Source organism: Hyla sarda, chromosome 13 (assembly GCF_029499605.1).
Source record: "Hyla sarda isolate aHylSar1 chromosome 13, aHylSar1.hap1, whole genome shotgun sequence".
Classification (NCBI taxonomy): domain Eukaryota; kingdom Metazoa; phylum Chordata; class Amphibia; order Anura; family Hylidae; genus Hyla; species Hyla sarda.
Window position 1 is genome coordinate 9005651 of NC_079201.1, and position 18536 is coordinate 9024186.

An 18536-nucleotide genomic window follows, 5' to 3' on the forward strand; every position below is an offset into this window, starting at 1 on the left:
GAAATCTTTTATGCAGGTCCAATCAGACTTAAATATTCCCTGGGAGGATTCCCGTCCCCCAGACCGCCTATTTCTGCCTACCCCCTCATAGGGATCCTCAGCTTTCCAGGACCTGGGGGGGGGGTGGTGTCTGGTTTCCCACCTGTACACCCACCTGACTACAGTGAAGACTTCCCAATTAGCCGACACTGCGGAGGCTTATCGGAGGGCCTGCATCCCTTCCCTCACCGATGAGGATTGGTCTGAGATTATGGCCTCTCACCTCACAGTCTCTCTGGCTGAAAATAACAAACTGATACAATTATATAATGTATTATACACCATAGTTATCTTATTCCGGTTAGACTTTTTTTAAGGATGGGACAAGTGCTCTTCAATGCCTGCCATAGGTGCCATACCCCTAGGTCTGATTTTTGGCACATGATCTGAATGTGCCCCTCCCTTCAATTCTATTGGCAGATTAATGTTGATTTCCTCTCTTCTTTGATCTCTATCCCCGTTCAGACCCTCTGATCGGTCTCTTTGGGTTCTTTTGGAGGAGTGCTGGCAACATCATATGAGGATTTTTTTTCTACAGGAGGTGTTGTTCCTGGCCTGAAAAGTGGTGGCCTTGAGATGGATGGACCCTCGGCCCCCACCTCCATCCCGCAGTGGAAAAGATTGGTTAATGTTAGGCTGTGGGGGTTGTGACATCACGGCCACACCCCTCGGGACATCACACCACACCCCCTCAATGCATGTCTATGGGAGGGGGGCATGACGGCTGCCACCCCCCCTACCATAGACTTGCATTAAGGGGGTGTGGCTTGACATCACAAGGGGAGTGGCCGTGACGTCATGACCCCTGCACCCAGTGTTCGGAACTAAATGTTCCAGATGCTGGGGCAGTGGAATACCCCTTTAAAAAAAAAAAATTTAAATCAACTGGTGCCAGAAAGTTAAACAGATTTGTAAATTACTTCTATAAAAAAATCTTAATCCTTCCAGTACTTATTAGCATCTGTATACTACAAAGGAAATGCTTTTCTTTTTGGATTTCTCTTCTGTCATGACCACAGTGCTCTCTGCTGACTTCTACTGTCCATTTTAGGAACTAATGGAAACGGCAAAAGGACCCATACATCAGGTGCTGTTCAGCATTCTGGCAGGAAAGAAGTATGTCCAAAGTGAAAATGTCATACAAGTACCATCAGGCACTATGTTTAACAATCTGAGGAAGGAGGACTTTACCTCCGAAACGCGTCATTGGTCTTTTAGGAACTGTCCAGAGCAGGAAAAAATTCCCATAGCATACATCTGCTGCTCTGGACAGTTCCTAAAATGGACAATAGAGTTCAGCAGAGAGCACTGTGGTCGTGACAGAAGAAAATCTAGAAAGAAAAGCATTTCCTCTGTAGTATACAGCCCCTAAAAAGTACTGGAAGGATAAAGATTTTTTAATAGAAGTAATTTACAAATCTGTTTAACCTTCTGGCACCAGTTGATTTAAAAAATAAAAGTTTTCCACCGGAGTACCCCTTTAAGCCATCAGTTGTCCGGGCATGCTTGGAGTCAAAGTTTTGCAACATCTGGAGGGCCACAGTTTGAGACCACTCTTGTAGAGTCTGTCCATAGAGACAGTTAATTCCGACATCCCTCCACTTATTGGTGAAACCCAAGCTCTCAAGGGTCCCTATAGTCCCATCTCCTTTAGGGTCCCTATAGTCCCATCTCCCTTAGGGTCCCTATAGTCCCATCTCCCTTAGGGTCTCTATAGTGCCATTACCCTTAGAGACTCCTCTTGACATGGCATCACATGAATTAGACAGACATAAATCTTACCTGAATCATATACAGAGACCAATGAGTAGTGCAGAACGCAGGAGTAAACTAGAAAGAGCCCCAACATTGTACCCAGGGAACCGGTCTGGATGGGTCTTCAAGGAAGAATACTCCCTCAACATTATCAATTATGCTGACGTCTTCCTCCCTTCAGAGATGTGATGCTACATGCTCATTCGTGGGCGTCATTTAGTAAGAAGTTATCTTGGAATACATTAATGCCTCCAAAGAGACTGTCAGCAACTTCTCATACTTGGCAACCAAAGGAATCATTCACTGCTGCCAGCCAGTCGGACCTGCTGCAAGAGGCAGAATATCTTTCCATATTGCAGTATAGTGTAATGTGTTATTTAGTGGTAAACTGCTGAAATACAGTGCCAGTATATAGTATAAAGGGATCTCCAAGATCCTTAGGATAGGCCATCAATATCTGACCAGTGTGGGTCCTACTCCCGGTACACCCTGCCGATCAGCTGACTGCACTCATATAAGTGCTGTAGTAAAGGGGGAATTGATTTTGCACAGAGGGAGTACAGGGGGGAATGAAATGGCAGAAGGGGATCTGAGGGGGAGTTGATGTACAGAAGGTGATAAAGGTGGGTGGATTGAAATGACATAGGGGGATCAGAGGGGGGATGAAATGACACAGGGGAGATCAGAGGGGTGGATGAAATGACACAGGGGACATCAGAGGGGGGGGATGAAATGACACAGGGGAGATCAGAGGGGGGATGAAATGACACATGGGGAGATCAGAGGGGGGATGAAATGACACAGGGGAGATCAGAGGGGGGGGATGAAATGACACAGGGGAGATCAGAGGGGGGATGAAATGACACAGGGGAGATCAGAGGGGGGGGGATGAAATGACACAGGGGAGATCAGAGGGGGGATGAAATGATACAGGGGAGATCAGAGGGGTGGATGAAATGACACAGGGGAGATCAGAGGGGGGGGGGTGAAATGACACAGGGGAGATCAGAGGGGGGAGGAAATGACACAGGGGAGATCAGAGGGGGGGATGAAATTACACAGGGGAGATCAGAGGGGGGGGGGTGAAATGACACAGGGGAGATCAGAGGGGGGATGAAATGACACAGGGGAGATCAGAGGGGGGGGATGAAATGACACAGGGGAGATCAGAGGGGGGATGAAATGACACAGGGGAGATCAGAGGGGGGATGAAATGACACAGGGGAGATCATAGGGGGGATGAAATGACACATGGGGAGATCAGAGGGGGGGGGATGAAATGACACAGGGGAGATCAGAGGGGGGATAAAATGACACAGGGGAGATCAGAGGGGGGGGATGAAATGACACAGGGGAGATCAGAGGGGGGATGAAATGACACAGGGGAGATCAGAGGGGGGATGAAATGACACAGGGGAGATCAGAGGGGGGATGAAATGACACATGGGGAGATCAGAGGGGGGGGGATGAAATGACACAGGGGAGATCAGAGGGGGGATAAAATGACACAGGGGAGATCAGAGGGGGGATGAAATGACACAGGGGAGATCAGAGAGGGGGATGAAATGACACAGGGGAGATCAGAGGGGGGGGGGGGTGAAATGACACAGGGAAGATCAAGGGGATAGGATGATGTGGCACAGGGGGTGATAAGAGGGGTAATAATGTGACACTGGAGGTGGTCAAGAGGGGAGGATGAAATGGCACAAGGGGGGATCAACGGGGATATGATATGGCACAAGGGGTGATAAAGGGGGAATTAAATTGCACAGGGGGTGATTAAGGGATGGGAATGAAATGGGATGGGAGGATCAAGAGGGAAAATGAAGTGTCACAAAGGGGGGATTAGGGGGGTGATGAAATGGCATAGGAAGTAGCAGCCACATTTCCAATGCTGTCGTAGGATGCACAACGTGTGCTTTTGTGCAATTGGCGGTACAACTATACACGTCTTAAAAGGTGTCACCAACATGAAAAGTTTAGAAAGCTCTGGCCTAGAGGGATCAGCATTAGGATCTATATATAGGGCTAACAGTGAAGGTAAAGGAGGGAGAGGAGTGGATATGTATATTTGTCTATGCAAGAAGGTGGTTGGGTGATGAATACAAAGCCCTCTGTAACCTCAAACATGGCTGACAGTGGTGACCACTTCTTGTCTGCTGTATGAAGAAAAGCTCCGGAGCACGAACTGCTGCTGTAACAAGAGAAATGCTGTGTAGAATTAGAGGAGAATAACTTTTATACACACATTCATGTCTTAGTTTTAGTGGAGACCATTATTTATTGTCAGTCCTTATTCACATATATATGTCGTGAGGTAATAACTAAATGATGAATCATGGTCATAAAAATATTAATTAGGAAAAATTTAACATTTTGAAAATTATTAAAAATATCAAAATTATGACCTGGAGAATTGTAGACAAAGCCAATCTATACAATTCACATCTGAGTCCGACTATTTCCTCAGATATCAACAAGTTCTTTTTATGACGGGATGACATTAACACTTAAGGATGTAGTTTTGCAATATACAAAAATACACAGGTATTATAAAAGTATGCTGATTTATTGGTTATGATGTTATAAACATAAATGAGTAATAAACACAATGATATATGCAAATGAATATGAATTAGATATATTAGTAAACAGTACAAGATTGTTAATTGACTACATATAGTAGAACAATACATGTGAGTAGTAAGTAACTTGTTACAATAAAACAAAAGTTACTAGGTTAGGATATCATACAATAAAAAGGTTACATATGACTCTATCCAGAGGAACGTCATGATATCCAAATGGGCAATATCTAATAATAGACATCAATATGGAATGCTAAATACACTCCCCGCCCCCTTCTAACCAACTACAAATCACATGACTCCATGAATGGGCAAATCCATCTAAGGATATAAACATGGAAGAAATGTAATAAACTTCCGCCCCATTCTGGACTATTTTCTATACATGATCTTGGTAAGACATTTGTCACGATGCCGGCTGGCAGGTAGTGGACCCTCTGTGCCAGAGAGGGATTGGCGTGGACCGTGCTAGTGGACCGGTTCTAAGCCACTACTGGTTTTCACCAGAGCCCGCCGCAAAGCGGGATGGTCTTGCTGCGGCGGTAGTGACCAGGTCGTATCCACTAGCAACGGCTCACCTCTCTGGCTGCTGAAGATAGGCGCGGTACAAGGGAGTAGGCAGAAGCAAGGTCGGACGTAGCAGAAGGTCGGGGCAGGCAGCAAGGATCGTAGTCAGGGGCAACGGCAGAAGGTCTGGAAACACAGGCAAGGAACACACAAGGAACGCTTTCACTGGCACTAAGGCAACAAGATCCGGCAAGGGAGTGCAGGGGAAGTGAGGTGATATAGGGAAGTGCACAGGTGAACACACTAATTGGGACCACTGCGCCAATCAGCGGCGCAGTGGCCCTTTAAATCGCAGAGACCCGGCGCGCGCGCGCCCTAGGGAGCGGGGCCGCGCGCGCCGGGACAGAACAGACGGGGAGCGAGTCAGGTAGGGGAGCCGGGGTGCGCATCGCGAGCGGGCGCTACCCGCATCGCGAATCGCATCCCGGCTGGCAGCAGGATCGCAGCGCCCCGGGTCAGAGGACGTGACCGGAGCGCTGCAGCGGAGGGAGTGAAGCGAGCGCTCCGGGGAGGAGCGGGGACCCGGAGCGCTCGGCGTAACAACATTAAGACAAATTGCAGAGTTTTATGATCTAGCTAGACTATATTTTAGGAGGAAGAACTTGAAAGAAGTTTCCTGTGTGGGAAATATACTTATAACACTTAGCTTGGCGAATAGGAATTCTATCAATATGTCTAAGCAATTGTTTAATGCTTTCATAGATTACGAGTCTTGATTCTTTTCCAGGTAGAATGAAGTCTCACAATATCCTCATACTATAATCTTAATATGGAAATAATTAATTATTTTATTGAACGGTCCTTCTCATCATCATGGATAGCCATTGGTCTGGTACCGTGTGATCAGTCCGGCTTGCTGGGATCTCACATGGCTTTTTAACCTTGTTGGACCTCTTTCCTTTGTGTGGGAGAGAGTTCTTTGTCTTTCTTTTTCCCTAGGTGTCTTTGTCTTTCTCTCCAGTCCCCCACATCTTGTTTACCAGACTTTTTAATTAGTTATACACACCCTCCTAAATTGGAATTCCCCAATGAATGTAGGTTGGGCGTGTACATATGGTAATGACTATGACATCACTATAATACCCAGAATGCATTGAGCATATCACCCATAATGTCTTTCCTGTCGGTGTAATGTCAACTACCCATACACTAGGGGGTCCTATTGCATAAACAATTAGCCTCATTACCATTAAGGGTTAACTGTCAAGAACTGGTCTTAAACCCACATTCCACACTTGATGTATAGAGCCATAATTAAAAATTCAGGGATTATTTTTGACATATACAAGTAATTAAAACCTGGATTCTCATAGACATCTTGGGGCCTACCTAGACATCCAAATTTATTGGAGAGATAAGAATACCAAGGAGGACTCTTTCACAATCTCTCTGTGTCTAGTCTAGGTAAATAATTGTTAGAATAACATTCACAAGACTGGGTAACAAGCCCTCTTATCTGTCTTATCTAAACAGCCATAAATATCTAAAGAGACAACAAGTATTCTCTCAGACTGGCACTTTTTGTAGAGATCAAACTTTAGAATACACTGTGGTCTATTTAGAACATACAACATGGTAGACACATCATGCTATTATTCTATTAAACATAGTGATTCATTTTTGGGCCTACAATACATATAGACATATAGAGGCAGCAATATAGACATATAGAGGCAGCAATGACATATAAAGAAGCATAGGAGAAAAACATCAGTCATCTGGATAAATCAGGGGGCCAGGATAATACGTCTTCTGGTTCATCTTCACAATCTTTATTATCCACATCGTGTTTCTACTGCTGCCTCTAAAATATATATATATATAAAAAAAATAGTTATTTGAACTGTCGCAGGACTATCCTGTGTATTTATGGGGTAAATAGATAGACTGTCTTGTGAATTTATGGAGTAATCAAAGGACTATCCTAAGTACTTATGTCTTTGTTTTTTTGTTTGTTTTTCGTTTAGAAGACACAGCGCAATCTTTTATTTTTATTATTTTATTATTATTATATTTTTATTAGGGAGCTCTTACAGGGGCATTAGCCGCATTGTTCCTCATAACAGCGACATGTTCAGGTGCAGCTAACTGCGTCCACTAATGCCCCTCTAGGAGCCCCCATAGCATCTTATGTATTTATGGGGTAATTCCCAGAACTATCCTAGATATTTATGGAGTAAAGAGATGAACTATCCTGTGTATTTATGGGCTAATTCTCAGAACTGTCCTTATTATTTATGGGGTAACTAGATGGGCTGTCCTGTGCATTTATCGGGTAATAAGCAGAATTGCCCTAAGTATTTATGGGGTGACTAGATGGACTGTCTTGTGTATGGAGTATATCCCAGGACTGTCCTTAGTATTTATGTGGTTATTTGCAGAACTATCCTAGGTATTTATTGTGGTGAGCCACGGGGGTGCGATGTAAGGTGGATGGGGCAGATGTTGTAGCCCAGGGGCAGATGGTGTTAACCCCTAAATGTTTGTGACGCCAGGGCGTGGTTTTACCGCGAACCACCCGAATGGTAGCACCGCTAGTCCTAGTTAGGCAAAGCAAATAAGCGTCCAAGGCCAGGTAAGGGTTAACGGTAGCTTTACTGAGGTAGACAGATGGTACAGTCTTTACAGCTAGGCCAGGATCCCAGAGAGGTGACCAGTAACACAGGGGATCTCGCAGCTTGCTGGGACTTGCAGTGACTTGGACAGACTTTAGGACAGCCACGCTGACTATAATAGACTTGACTTGACTAAAGATAGTGACAGCAGAGAGGGATGACTTGACTTACTGACTTGTGGCAGTAATTTAGGCTTGAGGCCTCCAGATGTGCTGGACACGGGCTCTGAGACATCTGGACTGGACTTGACCTCAGCAGAAAGTGTGGGGTAAGAGAGAGATTGTAGTACCTCCCCTCTTATAAAGGGGGGCTGAGCAAGGAGCCCATAGGCTAGCTGCAGGTCATCTGGTCACCTGGTGCTCTCTGGGTAACACAACATGTGACTTTAACATGTGACAACCATTATCATGTGATCAATAACCATGTGACCATATCAAAGGTCAAATATACAATTATACAGATTATAGGGGTACAGTGCAGGTGAGCCCTGAGGACGTGCAGGGACTCAAACTGATAGGACTGTGAGATGCATATCATATGCATATATTTGGCAGCTCATTTGGCCCCTGATGTCTCCTAAATATAATTTTTCCATGCTTACAGCACAGACTACAACTTCCAGAAATCAGTGCAGCTTTGTGTAATGTCTGCCAGCCAATTGCTTTCCCTATCTGTGTGCATGCGTATACTGCAGCGCACACACTGTACAGGTCTTTTCTTTCAGACTATCCTTCCTCTAGCAATAAATCATGCTGTGCTCTTAATGGCAGCAGTCAGTTATTAGATCAACACAGGAAAAGTGCAGTTTATGACTAAGAATCTTCTCTGCGCAGCTCACATAGGGAGGGGAGGAGGAAGGGAGGTATGGCTGTACAGCCAGAGCTCTAGGCCAGACTGAAATCAGGTGGTGTTGTCTTGAAAGTAGGGGGCTAGGTCTCACTAAGGAGAAAAGGTGGATCTGAGAATGATGTTTTACTCTTACTGCCTGCATGTAAGTGACAGCTGAAAGAAGAAAACTGCTGTATATAGCTAAAGAGTGATATTTAGACAAATACATAGGTTGGTGAGAGGGAATGGATGGGCTATGGGTTTAGTTCCGCGCGGAGTACCCTTTTAACTTCAGCTGCATTGATAGGTGACAGCAGACATCTTGAGACCCAGTGATAGAGACCCAGTGGTGCAGCCTTAAGGGCAAAGTTATGGCCAAGAGGAGACATGTGGGGGACAGGACTGTGGGGGCTGAATATTATGAGGTGCAGCTTTACATCTGGTCCAGTGGCCTGACCATTGCCTGACGAGTCTCTTCCTGTAGAAGGAGAGTAGGAGTGGAATGTCTAATCCATGGGTAGGTAATGATAGAAATATATATATATATTTTCAAATTCAAAAGGGTTTTATTAGGATAAGAATAACAGATAAACATGAAAACACATCAACTGCATTCAAGCCCGTCAGCCTTGGGAGGCCAAAAGTACAAGGGGCTGGGAATCAAATCAATGTATAAATGCATTGGATAAGCAAGTGCATCAAAACAATAAGCAGAACATAATAATCAAATACTAAACATAGAGCATAGAGCAATTAGATCCAGCTCGGAGAACCACAAGGTAAAGAGAGTGTATGTAAGAAGGATTCGCTAGATGCTTAAGTCTAAGTAGCAAAAATGCAGCGAAAAAAGAAATAAGAAAACTATATTAAGGAAAAGAATAAACATCAAACTCACATACCCACAAATACACAAGGGGAGAAGGAGTAAGGAAGAGAGACAGGGATAGTGTGGAAAAACAGAACAGGTAAGAGAAAAGGGTAAGAAAGCCCACAGACCTATCCTAAGATATTGAACTATACCGTCCGGAGGAACAAAATTCACCCCAAGGAAGCCATGTGGCACCTATTCTCATAACGTCGTCTGGGAGGATTGCTAGTAGTTCCTCCATACGACACGTTTGTGCCACTTCAGCCATCCATTCTTCAATGGTAGGGGGGTCAGGGGACTTCCATTTCCTAGGGATAATTGATTTACCAGCCTGTAAGAGGTGTCTCACTAAAGATCGTTTATACTTCGCTTGCGCCATGGGGGACATGAAGAGAAGCGTAGCTTCCGGGGTGCGAGGTACCCGTACCCCCGTGACCTTCTCGACCACCCAGAGAACCGTGTCCCAGAATCTTTTCAGTATTGGACACGCCCACCAAATATGAGTCATCGTACCCTCAGCAGTACCACATCTCCAACACTAGGCACAGAGGGGTACCAACGATGTAACACCGATGGCACTCGGTACAACCTAGATAAGACTTTGTAGCAGGTTTCCTGGGATTTAGAGGCAATAACCGCTTTATGTGAGAAATATTTTTTTTTATGGTTTGCAATAAAGGAGGCTGGGAATAAAGGTGAGTGGAAGCTGATGCCTCATGTCTACCACATCTACAATGTCTATATAGAGCACATATGTGGTGACACGGAGGTGCAAGATATACTTCTCAAATCATGAGGCCAGGGTACTGTTAACCTACACGGTCCAAGGTGGAGACAGCTTCTCCTGGGCCAGGCGCAGACAATAAACACACCAATGCTGGTATATGGATAACTGTCTTTCAGTGTGGCAGGAGCAAATGGTACAATACTCGCAGTACAGAGGAGAGTAGAAGGGATGCAGTGCAACCTGTGGGAGCCCTGTGGCTTGGCTGGGACTTATGGTGCTTTTCACCCACTTGAATTGACTTGCTATTAGATATGACAGACTTGAGACTTGGAGATATTCCACACTGACTAGAGTTCTGCTAAGGCCCAATTTTACTACACCGCCAGGTTATGAACTCAACAACTCCTGTGCGGGGGACACCTGTAGAATGGCGGGGATGATTTGATAAGAGCTTTTCTTTAGGCTTCCCTTAGAATCACCTCACACTTCTTCCGACTCTTTTCCCCACTGCAGCTTACATTGCCCTCTGAACACAGCTAAACTAGACTGAATAGCTCCTCCCCTCCTACACTATATACAGGGCAATTTAGGGTTTCCCATTGGGCAATCAGGTTCACCTACTCACAGATATCCAGTACATTCCTTAAAGATACAGCAACGTAATATTAATTAACAGAACAAATATTACAAGGAATATCACAGCATCACCTGAGCAGCATGGCCTAGGCCAGGCACCTGAAGCAATGTTTACCTGACAGGACGTACTCGGGTACTGGGATACCACACATATAACACAGTGCAGGAGCATCAGAGGCGTAGGCTTGTAGTGTTCCAGTCCCAGTATAAGAAGTTGCCATGAGGCTGAGAGAAGTTTTTTTGCATACTGCATAAATGTATATGGGGTACAGTAAGTTTATTTGCGAGGGTATTTGTGTGCATTGCACCAACTTAATGGCAAACATGGAGGTAGTACAAGAAGTGTTTAAAAGGGTAAAAATGACCTTCCAACTAGTGGTTGTGGAAAAGTCCCTAGTCCAGCATCCTCTCCCAGAAGAAGGGGTGAACCCAAAAAATGTTTGTCAGTCTAGGTCTGGCTTTTGCCAGGGCAACATCTCCCAGCTCCGCACTTGCTGGGTCCAATCAGTCAGAAAAGTGTGCATAGCTCCTAACATCTGCTCTCTAGGCATACATACACTTGGCCAAAGTGTCTTCCCAAGGTAATATCCTGTCTACCATAAGTCACAACTCCTGTTCCCGTTCACACTGTGCGGACAAAGTGCTCAAGTCTTCTTCTCCATGAAGGAATTTTTCACCAGAGAGAATAGGCTGAACAAGGGTCTCTCTACAATACACCAATCTCTTCAGTGGCCTACATTTAGAGTTAATGTTGTTAAGTATAATCTGTAAGGAATGTTTCTGTCAAGTTATTGCTCTGCCATCTGCTACATCAATGGGCCACTAAGTTAAAGGGGTATTCTGGGTAATCATTGGTCACTTAGCTGGGTTGTCCTGGGTATTCATGGGACCCTTAGCTGGGTTGTCCTGGGTATTCATTAGACATTTAGCTGGGTTGTCTTGGGTATTCATTAGACACTTAGCTGGGTTATCCTGGGTATTCATTAGACGCTTAGCTGGGTTATCTTGGGCATTTAATGGGGCATTTAGCTGAGTTGTCCTGGGTATTTAATGGGACACTTAGCTGGTTATCCTGGGTATTTATGGCGATATGTAAGAGCTAATTTGTAAATACATCTAGAGGCTGCAGACATAGAGAGCACCGGCCATTAGGTAGCATCAGAATGTTTGCTGCATGCACTAAAATGTTTCAATGCATATATATATATATATATATATATAATCTGTATGCTTAATATCATAGGAAATACTAAGATTCCTTACTCACCATTCTGCGATATACGCAAACTACAATGACAACCAGAATCAAAGCCCCCACAATCACCGCAGCGATGACATATCCATTTGTAGATTCAGTTTCTGTTAAAGGAAATAAAGAAGGAAATTAATATCCTCTACACTAGTGTTGTCTCCTTTTTTTTTATTTTTTTTTTTACTTAGTGTGGCCTGCAGGTGGCAGCATCGCACCATGCCCTCTACTGATGGTGACAACTGAGATTTTTTTTCGAATGACAGGTTGACTTTAATTTTAATTTCAGTTCCTGACAATACAGGACGTAAACTTACCAGTGACTGGCACCTTGATAAATGTCCCCGCTCCGCAGATCCTAGAAGGTTGTCCATACAATCCGGCCTCACAGTAGTAAGTGTTGGAGTCCGTCTTATTTCTTACTGTGACCGATATTGTAAATTTGTGATTTGTTCCACTGAAGACGATGTTCTCCTCTCTATCACTGTAGTCGGATACGTTTCTTATCATCACATTATACTGATCCTTCTTGACAAATAACGTACTAACATTATACTTTTCTTCTATAATACAAGTGAACTTTACAGTATCTCCTTCCTTTGCCTCAACCTCAGAGGGATGCTGGGTAATAACTGAAAGGCAAACAGAACAGTTATTGGATTTAAAGGTCACCTCCATCCATGTAATGAAGTGTCCATGAGCTTGTAGATGTTCTTTTTATCTCTAATTTTTTAAAATTTTTGATCAGCAGTTTGTGCTCCAGAGCTGCTCTTCATGCTATGGGTCAGGAGAGGAGGTTCCATGATGGTCCGCCATTTTGGTGACTACAGAGCGTGGGATTTGGTCACAAAAGCTACATACACACAATTTCCCATACTCCTCTCGCCTTGTTCCATATTGCTGCTCTAGTCACACCTCACCTCTATCCCTTCTAGTAATAGTACCATCATGATATAGCAATTTTACCATTCCTGTAAAAGAGTGATGACGCATCAGATAGGTTAGGACTACACAGAGATTTCAGCTGCAACGGGGTCACTCAACCAATAATCACTCAACCAATAATCACCCTCAACTAATAATCACCACTCAACCAATAATCACCACTCAACCAATAATCACTACTCAACCAATAATCACTACTCAATCAATATACACTACTCAACCAATAATCACCACTCAACCTATAATCACCTTGTCGTAATGTATGGATTGGGCGGTGTCCCACCTAAGGACAGTGAATGGGGTCACATTGTGACCTACAAGTGGCTGCCAACTAACACCACCTGTGGGTGTAGTTACGGGACCAGGAGAGGCAGAAGGGCCTTGAGGGCCCTGAACTTACATATTGTAGGGTGGCTAAGAAGGGGCAGATGGGGCATGTGCAGTGACGTAGAGTAAAGTGTGAGGTTGTAAGATAGCTGAGATAGGCTGGGCCTTGTAGTACATCATAGCCCTGGTAATGGATGGCAGGAAAAAGTTCCACACTCCTTTAAGCCAGCACAGGGATGAGGGGGCCGCACTGCTAGAGGCTCCCTCCTCCCCCGCAACACCCTAGTTATGGTATCCTGGCTGATGGTATTTCGGGGTGCCTTATGTATTGGTGGGGTGCGGACAAAAGTCAAGACACAAGGATACAATGCGTAACTTCGCTGAACAAGAAAACTTCATCCATAAGGTGAACACTATTTACAGTCTTCAAGGCCACTATAGGTTACTGGCAGTGGAAGAGTTAACTACCCCTTGGGTCTATTCTGCTCTGAAGGATGATCACATTGGTTGGTTTCTGGTGGGTAGACTTAAGGTACCAGGTGAAGCCTTCAGGGTCCTTGTAAAGAAAAAAATATATCTTATTTCTTTACAACGACCCTGCAGCCTTCACCTGGTACCTTAATTGAGCTTCTGGTGAGTATTAGTTTAGTACTAGCTAACATATCACATCACCGTTCAGACCTTCATCCTGCAGTAGGAAACTGCAGCACGACCACACTACAACTCCAAGCAAGCCTACCCACCAGAAACCAACCAATGTGATCATCCTTCAGAGCAGAGTAGACCCAAGGGGTAGTGCTAGACTTGAATCTCACACACTGCACGGGTTAACTCTTCCACTGCCAGTAACCATCTTTAGTGGCCTTAAAGACTGTAAATAGTGTTCATCTTTTTGTACCTCCATCTTATGGATGAAGTTTTCTTGTTCAGTGAAGTTACGCATTGAGTCATTGTATCTTGACTTTTGTCTGCACCCACCAAAACCAAGGGCACCCCGAAATACCATCAGCCAGGATACCATAACTAGGGTGTTGCGGGGGAGGAGGGAGCCTCTAGCAGTGCGGCCCCCTCATCCCTGTGCTGGCTTAAAGGAGTGTGGAATTTCTTCCTGCCATCCATTACCAGGGCTATGATGTACTACAAAGCCCAGCCTATCTCAGCTATCTTACAACCTCACACTTTACTCTACGTCACTGCACATGCCCCACCTGCCCCTTCTTAGCCACCCTACAATAAGTAAGTACAGGGCCCTCAAGGCCCTTCTGCCTCTCCTGGTCCCGTAACTACACACACAGGTGGTCCCAGCCGGCCAGCACAAAATGCTTTTGACCCCCCCATGGGATAAAGTTTGGGGGGGATCTAGCAGAAACATCCCAACCATGTGCAAGCCCTCCAACCCCCCCCCCCCCCCCACTCTTACCTGTCTTCTCACAGGATGATGCTAATGAATAGCGCAGTAAACAGATATAGAACAGAGTAGAGACGATCATGACACGAAGCCTGTGACTCCCCATATGGCTCCTGCAGAAAAGGTAAATGTGATAAAGTTGTCATAGCCATTGTTGGTAGATATTTTTTTCCAAAAAGAGTATTGTTGCATGTATTCAACCACAAGATTATATGTAATAGTCTACTATGAGGTCTAAAAAATAAAAATATGTAATAGTCTCCGATGGGGTCTAATAAATAAATAAATAAATAAATAAAGTGTAAAAAAAAAAAAAAGTGTAATAAAAATGTTAAATATAAATAATCCCCTTCCCTATAAAAGTAAATAAAATATAATTAAAAAATAAATATAAGTAATAAAAGTTTGAATCACCCCCCTTTTCCCATTTTTAAATAAATGAACATATGTGGTATTGCCACGTGCGTAAATGTCCGAACTATAAAAACATAATGTTAATTAAAATGCTCGGTCATTGGTGTAAATGTAAAAAAATATCAAAGTTTAGAGTTGCGGATTTTTGGTCACTTCATATACCAGAAATAAATAATAAAAAGTGATCAAAAAGTTCCATCAAAACAAAAATGGAACCAATTAAGACTAAAGGTCATGGTGCAAAAAAATCATCACTCATAAAGGTTCCTATATGGAAAAATAAAAGCGCTAGAGAGGTCAGAAGAGGAGAATTTTTAACATACTAGTTTCCATACAAAAGGTCATCATTTTTTTAAAAGTAATAAAATATAATAAAACCTTTTGTAAGTCGCTGTAATCGTATGGACCTACAGAATAAAGAAATGTGTAGAAACCGACGCCCCCAAAACTTGCAAAATGGGATTTATTTATTTTACCCCACAAATTTTTAGGCAAATTTATTTCCTTTATTTATTTATTTATTTTCTAAGTTTATAATTTTTCAAAGTAATAAAATAAAACCTATATAAATTGGGTATCGTTGTAATTGTATTAATCCCCAGAATAAAGATAACAGGTCGGTTTACCGTAATGCACTCTGCATAAAAACCGATGCCCCCGCCCCTCCCCAAAAATAACAAAATTTAGTATGTTTTGCTGTACATTTTATGGAAAGATGAAAGGTGTCATTGCAAAGTATAATCTGTCCAAAAAAAAAAAAGCTCTCATATGGTTCTGTGGAGGGAAAAATAAAACAAATAAAACCGTCTCTAATGGTAAAAACAAAAAAGCAAAAATAAAAATTGTTTGTGTCCTCCAGGGATTAAAGTGTTTTCCCATCCTAAGTGAAGAACCTTACATTATTGTCACATTAAACTTTTGCCATTTTTCCACCATAGACTCCAGCTGGCCCAAATCCTTCTGTAATATTATATTATCTCCCTCTGTGTTATTATGTTACAGAGCTTAGTATCGTCTGCAAATATAAATAAACATATTAAAAAGAAGAAAGCCCGATACTGACCAAACACATCCTACAGCTTACCAAGGGAAGATGTATCTGCGACTTGGTCTTCAAATGGATATTAGGTCACTTCTCCGTCTTCTCCAAATCTTGGCTTCGTCCCGCAGTCCTTGCTTCACACTTTTTACACTTAGAACTATTATATAAATTTAGGCTTGAAGACTGTGGACCTTGTATATATATATATATATATATATATATATATATATATATATATATATTAGAGCTCAATTCTGTATAATATCTCCAAGGTCTGGGGGATCTCTCAGTCAATAATCCAGATATTAGCATAGAAATTTTTTTAGAATTTTGGAAGGTCTCGAGCAACTGGTTCTGGCGCCAACCACAGAAGTTGTGTTCCCGTCATGAGGAGGTGCTAGTTGCTTTATATCTCTATATCTAGGTTTATAGGCAGATGACACTGGGACCCAATTGCCATAGAGATTGAGATGCACCCATAACATCCTCTAAGGTGGGAAATGACTTGTAGGTGCTTGGTGGTTACTGATCTCTGACGGCAACAACAGGAAGAAGCTGTGCGGTTACTGCAGGTGTTGTATCCTGCCCGAACTACCATCTAAATTCACTGTAAGCAACAGGGAGGCAACGCCTAAAACTAGAATCTGTACCATCACCTCTGAAGAATATTGTATTTAGTTATCATGTTCTTCACTATATTATGTTTAGCAATAACCATAGAATAAAACACTAATACACTCGGCACCACCCATGTCTACTGAGCCCCAACTGTCTTATGGTCATTTAAGGCATATGCATATGGATGCATTTTAAAGACAGTCCATCAATATAGAACTTTCATAAGAGTAGAAAAAATGCACTCACCCTTGGGTGAGTGCATTTTTTCTACTCTTATGAAAGTTCTACAATATTATGTTTTCCTATGAACCTAAACTCCCACATTCTTTCATCTCCTAGATATCTACTGTTCCCCAACTACATCCCCATTTTTTCCCATCTTCAAGATATCTCCTGTTCTTCACCTACTTTTCCATGTTTTCCAATCCTAAGATCCACCGGATCTCCACCTACATTCCCATGTTTTCCATCCCCAAGGTCTTCCTGTTCTCTAACTAAATCTCCACGTTTGCCCATCTCCAAGATCCTCGTGTCCACCTACATTCCCATGTTCTCCTCAGTCTTCTAGGTAAGGTGAGTTGGGTGGGGTCAGTGTTGACATAGTGGTGCCCCTGGAGATACAGTCACGCCCCAGTGCACCTAAGAGTTCATTTGCATATTACAATTGAAAAAATAATTTTCCTGGACAGTGACACAATTACTGTTACTTATATACAACACTTTCCACCATTTTGTGCCTTATTACACCTTTCACCCCATCTCTGACTCTCACTCTTATATATATATATAGATATATATATATATATCTAGCCCAGTAGCGTGCACCTGTATGCCAGGTCTATATAATAGTTTGGAACCAACAGTGCTGGCTGACTTATCCTTTGTCTATATATATACAGGGTGGGCCATTTATATGGATACACCTTAATAAAATGGGAATGGTTGGTAATATTAACTTCTTGTTTGTGGCACATTAGTATATGTGAGGGGGGAAACTTTTCAAGATGGGTGGTGACCATGGCGGCCATTTTGAAGTCGGCCATTTTGAATCCAACTTTTGTTTTTTCAATAGGAAGAGAGTCATGTGATACATCAAACTTATTGGGAATTTCACAAGATAAACAATGATGTGCTTGGTTTTAACATAACTTTATTCTTTCATGAGTTATTTACAAGTTTCTGACCACTTATAAAATGTGTTCAATGTGCTGCCCAATGTGTTGGATTGTCAATGCAACCCTCTTCTCTATATACTGCTATATACTACTATATACACCGCAGGAGAAATGCTAGAACAGGCTTCAAGTATCCGTATACACTGCTATGTACTACTATATACACCGCAGGAGAAATGCTAGCACAGGCTTCCAGTATCCATATACAGTGCTATATACTACTATATACACCGCAGGAGAAATGCTAGCACAGGCTTCCAGTATCCGTATACACTGCTATATACTACTATATACACCGCAGGAGAAATGCTAGCACAGGCTTCCAGTATCCGTATACACTGCTGTATACTACTATATACACCGCAGGAAAAATGCTAGCACTGGCTTCCAGTATCCGTATACACTGCTATATACTACTATATACACCGCAGGAGAAATGCTAGCAAAGGCTTCCAGTATCCGTATACACTGCTATATACTACTATATACACCGCAGGAGAAATGCTACCACAGGCTTCCAGTATCCGTATACACTGCTATATACTACTATATACACCGCAGGAGAAATGCTAGCACAGGTTTCCAGTATCCATATACACTGCTATATACTACTATATACACCGCAGGAGAAATGCTAGCACAGGCTTCTAGTATCCGTATACACTGCTATATACTACTATATACACCGCAGGAGAAATGCTAGCACAGGCTTCCAGTATCCGTGTACACTGCTAT

At 43.1% G+C, this 18536-nt stretch overlaps 1 protein-coding gene across 2 annotated transcripts; it reads right to left on the reverse strand.

The window, feature by feature from the left end:
- Positions 1–5497: 5497 nt before the first annotated feature.
- On the reverse strand, positions 5498–16489 carry LOC130297419 (immunoglobulin kappa light chain-like). 2 transcript variants are annotated; one of them, XM_056549872.1, is made up of 5 exons: positions 16051–16489; positions 14565–14665; positions 12190–12504; positions 11891–11982; positions 5498–6753 (listed from the first exon to the last, which is right to left on the reverse strand). In XM_056549872.1, the coding sequence occupies exons 2-5, from the start codon at positions 14656–14658 to the stop codon at positions 6742–6744; spliced, it is 513 nt and encodes a 170-aa protein (XP_056405847.1). In that variant the 5' UTR covers positions 14659–14665; positions 16051–16489; the 3' UTR covers positions 5498–6741. The 2 variants fall into 2 exon arrangements, with proteins under 2 accessions (XP_056405847.1, XP_056405848.1); XM_056549873.1 differs by having other exon boundaries at positions 16030–16489.
- Positions 16490–18536: the final 2047 nt, after the last annotated feature.